Source organism: Lepisma saccharinum, chromosome 9 (assembly GCF_977018435.1).
Source record: "Lepisma saccharinum chromosome 9, izLepSacc3.1, whole genome shotgun sequence".
Taxonomy (NCBI): domain Eukaryota; kingdom Metazoa; phylum Arthropoda; class Insecta; order Zygentoma; family Lepismatidae; genus Lepisma; species Lepisma saccharinum.
In genome coordinates, this window is record NC_139237.1 from 73758843 (window position 1) to 73769410 (window position 10568).

Below are 10568 nucleotides of genomic sequence, written 5' to 3' on the forward strand. Positions count from 1 at the left end.
AGCATTTCCCTGGCCTGCACCTTCCCTATTCCACACAGGTTTCCAACTGTCCTGTTCCTCAAGCACCTCGAACCTTTTCAGAAAGTCGGCTAGCTGCCGTACAGTTTGAGGAGAATTAGCTAGACTCAGACTGCGAACTCTATATGGAAGCTGGGAGATGATTAAATTCACAATCTCAGGTTCTATGTAATGGGCAGACAGATTGCGGTAGGCTGAGTAAATAGACCAGGCATATTCCTCCATGCTCATACCGGACTGCTTTAAGTATCGGCGAGATCTCACTGCTGTCAGCTGCCTCTCTTTGGCCTCTTCTGAAGCATATTGTTTGCGAAAACGACGGCAGAAATCAGAATAGGACTTGAACTCTAACTGGTTTGCTCGAAACCAATGCTCAGCCTGGCCCTTGAAAAGCCGAGGAATAATTTCCAATCGGTATTCGTATGGAATCTGCATTAAATCAAAATTGATATTAAGTTCTTTTAAGTATTGCTCAGCATTCTGGGCTTCCAGGTCTCCCTTGAACTTCGACAAGGAATTAAGGTCTGCCATCCTTGGAGTTCCAGTCATTGCTGATCGCTGAGTTGTTGGCGGCGACTCATCTGGCCCGCTCCTTGAATTTCCATGCCTTCGTGTTCGCTTCCTGATTTTTGCTTGATACTGAGAATCAGAGCTGGTGCTGGAAGAGGAGGAACTGCGATCTTTCTTCCTTTCTAGACGTTTCCTCTTTGTCCTTTCTTCATAAAGACTGTGCCGGGCCCTGCGAGATTCACGCTCTCTGTAACCTCTGTCATCGCCCGAAAGACTAAAGGTAGGTGGAACAGCAGACGCCACTTCATTAGCTCTTGAATCAGCAGTAACTCGTGGGCGACAGACTTGTTTGTCTTCTCTAGTTCTCTCTCCACCGGCTCTGTCCATCGCTTCATTTAGTTCAATGTTCATGGTTGGCAACGCTGCACTCTCAGCAACTGCAGACGGATGACCAGCTGTTCGAGATCCAGTTTCTGTTTCCGTTTGTCGGGTAACGTGCATGGTCTCTAACTGATTCGTAAGTTGTTCTACTTGAGTTTTTATTTCCTCAACGTCCTTGCTTCTTTGAGACACAATTACTGAAATCTGACTAATATTTTCTTGGATCTCAGCCCGTAACTGTATTTTGTCAGACTCGGCCTCGGCCAATATCTGTTCCATCGTCAGCTGTTTTTCAATAATCTTATTGCACTCCTCAGTGAATCTCGAATTAATATCCTCTACATCGATGCGAACACTTTCCGTGGCTTTATTAACATCGGCTGCCAAGCTACGCCGGAACTCATCAAAGTCCATCTCTCTAGCCTGCCGAATTTCTTCAGAGAATCGGGCCCTAGTATTCTCGTTCTCAGACTTTAGTTGTTGTATTTCACAGGCCATCTCGCCTATTTCAGCTCTTAAAGCTTTCATAGATTCACCGTGCTGCTTACTGATATCATCCTTTAGCAACGCACATTCTCTGAGGATATCTTCCTTCAATATGTCAGATTGTCTACAGATATCAGCCTTCAGTGCTTCAGACTGTTTACACATATCAGCCTGCAATGTTTCAGACTGTTTGCAGATATCAGCTTTCAAGCTGGTAATGGAATCAGCTTGCTGTTTAATATCAGCCTGCAGTGTTTCAGACTGTTTGCTAATATCAGCCTGTAATGTTTCCATACTTTCAACTTGCTGCTTGCTAATTCCTTCAATCATGGTTTTTAAAGCTTCAAACATATTTAATGGATCAGATGTAATAGTTGTAGACAATGATTCACATTCTTTACAAACGAAATCGGTAGACCCGTGGCTTTCAGTTCGAATATCTAGGCCACAACATTCAAAATGTAGAAGCTTTGTACATTTCTTGCACACAAATGTGGTTTTATCTTTATCAATGTCCCGACAACAATCGGGAACATTAAGTCCTGAACTCGAAGTGAGATTTTTATTTGCGCTACGCAAATGCTTCTTGTCCATATCGAAACAAAATAACTCTGTGCTTTTCAATAAATATGAAAGTTCAGTGCTCTTGCACAATTAATCTCAACTTTAAACAATTGTCTTGCCCTTGTACACTACAAAATCGAGCCAACACGTTGAGCTGCCACTTGCGACGTTCTAAGCACAATTATTTAGACGCGTCGTATTATTTTACTATTAATATTAACTTAATAATACTCAGCGGTGAACGATGAGACTCGGTGAAGTACACAGACTCCTCTCAGGTACAGGGGTAGTGTTAAGCAAAGACAATATTCACAGCACAGAGAAATAAAATCACATTATTGCAGTATATATAAACTGAAAGGTTTTATTCTTTATTCATTGCAATTATAATGCAAATATACTTGAGATGAAAGCGAGGATTTCGCTTTGTCGATGAATTGACTCAACTAAAACGCATAAACTCAATGCGTGGCTATCGGCAAGCCTATGATTGCATAGACCTAGCTTGCGCCCCGAACTACCACACCAAGAGATATGCAATGATAACTGAGCCAATATTTGCTCTTTAGCCTTTTATTTCCAAATTAATATTTAGGCTAGCTTTATTATTTAACGTAGAATGGTTGCAGTATTGTGCATATCATCAATGCATGGCTATCGGCGTACCTATGTTCACATAGGCCTAGCTTGCGCCCCGAACTACCATACCAGGATGTATGCACAACACCGAGGAGTTCTTTTTAAGTTAAAAAGCTTCGACGATCCGTGGCGAAAGTGTGATGATTCTTACGCGACATCCTCGCTTTTATACTATTTTCGAGAACACAGATTAAAGTACAGATGAATCATTCACTATCTACAAAAGGATATTATCAACAAAACTGACATCTATACATCTTTAGAAATACAAATTCGTATAGTGCACTCTTGCAAACAAAGATACATTAAATTACCTATAATGTAGCATAAATACAATAAACGATAAACAAAAGATATATATTACAAACAAGGTGCATTATTACATATAATAACAAAGAAATTACGCTTTCGTTTACAAAAATAAATACATTAGTGACATATCTTCTACTGGTGACGTCACATAAAAATGTGGATCATATCAATCTCACGTACGTAATTTGAAAAGCTAGAAGGCTCTATTATTTTCATCATATTTCGGGATGAAATAGGTAAAAATCGCAGTATTTCACGTACTGCAGTGTTTTCTCATCACATTTGCAAAAAATGGATGAGAAGCCCAAAGAACCTCCACCACGTAACGCAACTCCCATGCTGCGTTTGGGATCGAACCAAGAACCTCTAGATTTAATTGGGTGATGTAGCTATTCCTCATTCATCTCTCAGGTAGTTATCACTCGCTTGGCCTAAATATGATAAATGCAAGAGGTTACCTTTTAAAGGAATGGCGATAGAAATTAACTTAGATTAAATATGGGTTTTATACTCTACGTGACTGAACCGATATGGATTGGTTAATGAAAGGATATTACTTGCCTTACAAATATATGGAGATTGTTCCTAGCTTGTCCTCTCAACTATCACTTGTCTGACCTCCCTGTCAGACATCGAATCTATCACACACCATCGTCCAATAATAGTTCTCCACTTTGCTCCTCTCTCACAATCCGCAGACCTTACTCTCTCTCCTATTCTCGCCAACTGATCACACCTCCTGACAATCCCAACACTCACCTCACGTTTGCCTAATTGCTTATTCTGCATTCCTTTCTCTGCTTCCTGCTATCCTAAGACTTTATACTTCTTACCCAATACCTTGGGTACGATACGATAGTATCATGCTTTCTTTCGTAACAAGTATGGCGACTTATGATTCGCCAATTAAAGTGACCAGTGGCCCTTGTTGATCCAGACAGCTTCCCAACTAACGATTTCAGAACATATCACAATAAACTAACTTTGTGATTTTAATAAAGTAAGAGATGCACTTCAACATTATAATGACCTTACCATAATGGAAATTTTATAATAGAAAATATTATCTTAAGAAATTTCTGGTTTTTCTTATTTTGGTCGAAATGCATCTACCGTACTACAAAAATTTGGGGGGCTAGAAGGGGGCTGAGCTCAGTTTTGGGGTGCTTCAGACCCCCTAGCCCCCCCCTGTAGCGCCGGCCCTGCTAATGTAGTCAGCAAGAGGAAGAATGAGGGAAAATGCTTGCAGGGCTTTAAACATGGATTCTTTGTTGTTGCAGGGCATGCTTCAGTTGCCCAGGCAACAAGACCGACTGTTCAAGGCCGCATTGCGTCACAGCAGACGGGATCGAGCGAGGGATCTTCACCATTAACAAACAGATCCCTGGGCCTTCCATTCAGGTAAGATGTCTGGCATGAGACAGATGACTTTGTTATGTAATATACAGGGTGATCTGAATTAAAGTTGCCCCACTCAGAGCCCTCTGGAGCCCGTTCAAAGCATCGAATTGCTGTGAAACTTGATATAGAGGCTATGGACACCATGGAGAAGCGAATGCTGCTGAAAAAAAAATAGTTCAAATTTTCACCACGAGGTGGAAATGTGGCGTTGAAATAAACATCCAGAAACTGGACATGCAAATCTATTTTTAGTTTATTCCAGTACACGAGTGTTCAATATACGTGTCGTCAGCATGAATGGCCCTGTGGAAGCGTACGATAGCGTGATCAGTGATTTAACAGCAGGATAGAATGTTATTCAGTGTGCACCAAATTTCAGCGCCACATTTCCAACTAGTGGTGAAAATTTGAACATTTTTTTTGTTAGCATTCGAAACCCATGGTCTACTCTATACATACCAAGTTTCACCGCAATCCGATGCTACGACTGGCTTCAGAGGGCTCTGAGGGAAACGTTATCATGATCAGCCTGTAAAACGGCCTCTCCTCGATTGGAGTGCAAGCACGGACGTATTTATAAGAAAATAATGGGAGGGGTTCAATTTTCAGTAGTCTCAGGTTAGCAAAATTTAAATACCTGTAATATTTATTGTAACTATTTATTGTGGATGTTATTCACTAATTGTAAACTGGTTAATAATTACATTATTTTTGTATTTAAACAGTATTGAGTAACTAAAATGTTACTTGCTGAATATTTGTACAGTTACCAACAAAGAAATGGAACAGCTAGATCCTGAAATGCTAGATTCCCTGCAAGACGTTATGCGTGTTGCCTAACACTACGGCGATAAGTGGATTTTAGTAGCAAATTTTCAATGGCACCTTCTATCACCGCCGTGGAGTTAGGCAACATACATAACGCTTTGCAGGGAAGGGAGTATATAAAGATCTAGGCGTCCCAATTTTATTGCCAATACTAATATTGGCACCCCTAGGGGTGGGGGTGGGAAGGGGTGACATGTAAATATTATGGAAAACGACCGATATTAGTGTGGAATCCATAGTTGTCGGGGTCGCTAAGATGAATAGTGCCACTCCCAATGCCATTCAACTCCAAGACACCCCTGGTATCCCTAGGGGTGGGAAGTGGGTGACATGTAAAAATTATTGAAAACGACCAATATTAGTGTGGAATCCATAGTTTTCGGGGTCGCTAAGATGAGTAGTGACACTCCCAATGCCGTTTAACTCCAAGACACCCCTGGCATCCCTAGGGGGGAAGGGGGTGACATGTAAAACGACCGATATTAGTGTGGAATCCATAGTTTTCGGAGTCGCTAAGATGAATAGTGACACTCTCAATGCCGTTCAACTCCAAGTTCATGAACTATCGGGATGGAGGGTGAGAGGGGGTGAAAAATAAATTGTAAAAAATGACATAGATTAGTGTCGAATCCATAGTTTTCGGAGTCTCTAAGCTAATTGGTGACATTCACGATGACCAAACTTGGTACACATATGACTTACGATCTGGAAAAAAAAACCTGGTGGGTAAGACACCCCTGGCACCCCTAGGGGTGGAAGTGGGAAGGGGGTGACATGTAAAAATTATCGAAAACGACCGATATTAGTGTGAAATCCATAGTTTTCGGGGCCCCTGAGATGAATAGTAACACTCCCAGTGGCGTTCAACTCCAAGTTCATTTTACACTTTAGTTAGAATTCATTATATTCTTGTCTAATAAAAGTTTGGGATGAATAAATACGCGGGAAACGCCGTGCAATCAGCTAGTTACATTATAAATTACAATATTTTTTATTATGTGCACCTAGATTTTTAATTTCAAATTTATTAAAATTGTGTATGAAAGTATATCTGTGCGTTATTATTCTTTGAAAATTTATACTAGTTATTGCCGTTTTTACACTTTACATTTAACAATGAATTCTGATACAATAATTCTGATGATATGAATAAAATAAAGTTATTGATCATGAAGAATATAAGGCCATTATGTTGCTGGACTACCTCTAAACTATAAGCTATATTTTCAATATGATTTCGCGGATATTATAGTGATTTCTTCAAATGCTTATGCGATTATTCAATTAATGTAAAATGTTTATTAAACCAATTGGAGGTGCTGGAACCCTCTTTGGTGGGATGAATGTATATAAAGTTCTGACTGATTTGATAGAACTATACACTATATAGTATACATGATTATTTAAAAACTGTATACAGTATATAATGGACGTTCAACGTATATACATTACATGTTGATGATTAACAGATGTAGATGTCTCTGCTGTCACATGCGTTTTAAAATACACCACACCTTTTATTTAAAAAAATATATTCCCGTCAAATATTTCTCATAATCTTCACTATTATAATTGACACCTACTTTGCTCAAACTACTAGGATTGTTATTACTTATTTATTATCAATACATGCACCTTTCAAATTATCATCAACGACAAATGAAATAAATATTTGATGCTTCAATAAAATAGTGTTAGGTATAAATTGCGCTATTATTTGGCTATCGAATCTTTGGAATGTATTGTGTAGTTGAGGAGGCTACCGTAAATTTGGAGATATTGAGCTGAAAATTTAATATCAGCTAGACATTTTCGAGGACTGGCTTGGTTTTGCATTTGAGCAAATACGTTCAAAGCGTTTGAATAGTATGGACTTCTAACATGCCGTAAAATAAGAATGAAAAATACACTTGGAGGCTCTGAACACGTATTCACTTCTCCAAATACCTTTAATATCCATTCATTCTAGGTTCTGTATGCACTCCTACGATTATATTTTGCTCCAAATCACGCATTTATTGGACACACCTCGTACATGAAGGAAACTTATTTGCACTCCTTGCAATTTTCAGGTCTGCGAAAATGACATTGTTGTGGTGAATGTAGCCAATAGGATCCAAGGACATGGCGCTAGCATGCACTGGCACGGGATTCACCAGAGGGGGACACCGTACATGGACGGTGTACCAATGATCACCCAGTGTCCCATTCCAAGCTTCACGAAGTTCCAATACCGATTCCGGGCTTCGAACCCAGGCACTCACTTCTACCACTCTCACTCAGGTAAGTAATTGGATAGGAATTTGTCAGTGTATCACGGGGAAGAATATAATTAACGTCGATGCCTGTGTTTATTTCAAACGCCATTGAATTAATTCTAATACAGTTCCTAAAGAAAGAAGTATAGAAGGAGTTTAATATTTTTAAAAAAGATGAAAGAATTGAACATGAATGACAGACAAGTTTTCATTAGGAGAAAGTCGAGACGGGACCCACCTTTCTGGTAGTGAAGCGCTGTTGCCACGTTTACCTACGATGAAACTTGCAGTCAAGCAGCTGAAATGGCCTACCGCTGCTCCTTTTTTGGGGCAAGAAGCGGCAACCTTGGAATCCCTCCTCTCCAAAACAGCCAGCAGGGAAACAGAATTTTGTCAACATAACCGTTCTGGGCTGGAAATAGGGGCCCCGGGCCTTCCCGATGGCGTCGTCGCCTTGTAATCAAAGGGTCTCGGGTTCGATACCCGGTGGAGGCACATAGTGGTTCGGATCCCACTTTCAACTGGAAAATGTCCAATTATAACACCATTAAGTCTTATTTCCATGATATGAAAACTCAATATGCTGAGCAAGGCAGTAATTTATTTTATTATAAAACATAAACAAAACGTAACGTTTCAACCTTCTAGCAAGGTCTTCTTCACACGAGAGGAACAGGACATGGCATAGAGTGGGATGAGGCTAAGCAGATAGGAAGGGAGAAGAGAATGCTAGTGAGAAAATGGAAGTAGGGCAAGGAAATAGAGAAGAAAGGTGAAGAAGACACAATGAACTGGAATGGAGGACTGAAGATAAGCAAAGAATGGAAGAAGGTGTTAGAAAGTGTGGAAAGGACAAGAGAGAAAGAGGAGATTGATTGATTTAGTTTATTTTACTTCGCGTTTTGTGCCTCTAGGCTAATTTGCGAAGATGGGGATGAGTGATGAAATGATGAAATTGATGAATGGACATTCACAAACAACCAAGCCCGACCGGGATTCGAACCCGGGACCCTTGGCGTCGCAGCGCGATGTGCTAACCACTCGGCCACAGGGTCGGGCGAGAAAGAGGAGAGAAGAAAGAAGAAGAATGAAGGAAAAAGAGCGTGAGATAAAGTGTCCAACCACATTCTAGATGGAAGAAAATATGTTTAGCCTTTTAGGTGAAACTACAGTTGACAAGGGACCTGCTAGAATGTTCCAGAACAACTTTCTAATAGTCTGGAGGGGAGTAATCTTTGTGTATACAGGGTGATTGGTAATTCGACCTATTCCTGGAAATGGGTAATCCTAGAGCACATTGGCAACAAATTTGATCCTATGCACCTGAGGTCGGAAATCAATGGGTTTCGAGTTATTGCAGTTTGTAGATTTTCGTGACATATTCCGACTTGCGACCAAAAAAAAAACTACTTATTGTGAAAACACTAATACACCCTGGGCACTTAATCGACATGTTGCTAACAGCTGACGAATGGGTGACTACTGGGAAAAAAATTCATGCCCAAATTTCCCATACCCACAGAATGAAACAGTCATTGGAGCACACGTCCTGAAGGAATTTGGAAATTATCGTTTAAATCGAAGAGGATTACTCAAAAATTGGTAACACCTAGCGTAAAAATTACGGAAAAAACTTCCTCGTTTCATAAGCTCTCCAAAAAGATACAAATGTTGTCAACTGGCACACGGGTTGGGGGAAAAATCTGAATAAAAGCGGAGAAGGCGCGTTATAAACCCCCTTCAATTGACAAGAATTCTGTGGACGGACGAATCCAAATTCGACCGCGATGGTATTACGAATTTTCAAAATGCGCATTTTTGGGCCCCTAGGGGTCATAACCCAAGAAAATCTAAAGAAAAGGCTCACCAGAGAAAATTCTCACTAAATGGGAATCATCCACAATCATGTGATCGGGCCATTCTTTCTGCCACAAAACCTAAACGGCATTACCTACGAAAACGAAGGGAATAATTGACGACGCTGCTGGAGGATGTGCCGCTCGCTACAAGAAGGGGTATGATTTACCAAGATGATGGCTGCCCAGTCCACTATTTCCGGAGTGTGCGACAGTGGCTGGACGACAATTATCCCATGCGATGGATTGGTCGAGGCGGCGCGACCCCTGGCCGGCGAGGAGTCCAGATTTGACGCCATGCGACTTTTGCATTTGGGGTCACATGAAAGAGTTAGTCTACAGTACACCAGTGAATTCCCAAGAAGAGTTGAGAGAGAGAATTGTGACAGCTGCCCAATACATAAGAGACAGAGTGTCAACGCGAGTGACTGTGTCTGAAGTACTCTGCAGGCTGTGTGCTTGCATACGTAACCGGGGGAGGCAATTTTAACAGGATTTGTAGTTTTTGTAACGGTTAATTCTGACAACATGGAATCATGAGAATGGTAAATAACATTATTATTTCACTCATTTTCGTCCCTTTATTTCTCACAACCGACAACTTCTTTTCACTTTACAAAGAGGTCTACAACGCGCCTTCTCCGCTTTTAATTCAGAATTTTCCCCCAACCCGTGTGCCAGTTGACAACATTTGTATCTTTTTGGAGAGCTTATGAAACGAGAAAGTTTTTTCCGTAATTTTTACGCTAAGTGTGTTACCATTTTTTTGAGTAATCCTCTTCGATTTAAACGATAATTTCCAAATTTCTTCATGACGTGTGCTCCAATGACTGTTTCATTCTGTGGGTATGGGAATTTTGGGCATGATTTTTTTCCCCAGTAGTCACCCATTCGTCAGCTGTTAGCAACATGTCGATTAAGTGCCCAGGGTGTATTAGTGTTTTCACAATTAGTAGTTTATTGGTCGCAAGTCGGAATATGTCACGAAAATCTACAAACTGCAATAACTCGAAACCCATTGATTTCCGACCTCAGGTGCATAGGATCAAATTTGTTGCCAATGTGCTCTAGTATTACCCCTTTCCAGGAATAGGTCGAATTGCCAATCACCCTGTATATATCGTCCTGTTTTGTACCTTGTTACATTTGTACTTGGTGCAGAGTGTGAAGAAGACCTTGCTAGAGTCGTTTTCACGTTCAGAAGACATAATGGGTTCTTATGGGCAAAGCTTTTCTTATGGGAAAAACGAGCGCGCTGTTGTGAAATTTCTGGATTTACAAATTTAGCTTAAGTAAAATCGGTACCTGCAGTTTT

The 10568-nt window shown here is 40.6% G+C and overlaps 1 protein-coding gene across 1 annotated transcript in view; it reads left to right on the forward strand.

Moving 5' to 3' along the window:
• Nucleotides 1-10568, forward strand: part of LOC145992143 (multicopper oxidase 3-like) — a 77185-nt gene that overhangs the window by 50352 nt on the left and 16265 nt on the right. The window contains exons 3-4 of the mRNA XM_083128412.1: nt 4191-4311; nt 7212-7422. Coding sequence (XP_082984538.1) covers nt 4191-4311; nt 7212-7422 — 332 coding nt within the window. The remainder of the gene's footprint in view (nt 1-4190; nt 4312-7211; nt 7423-10568) is intronic.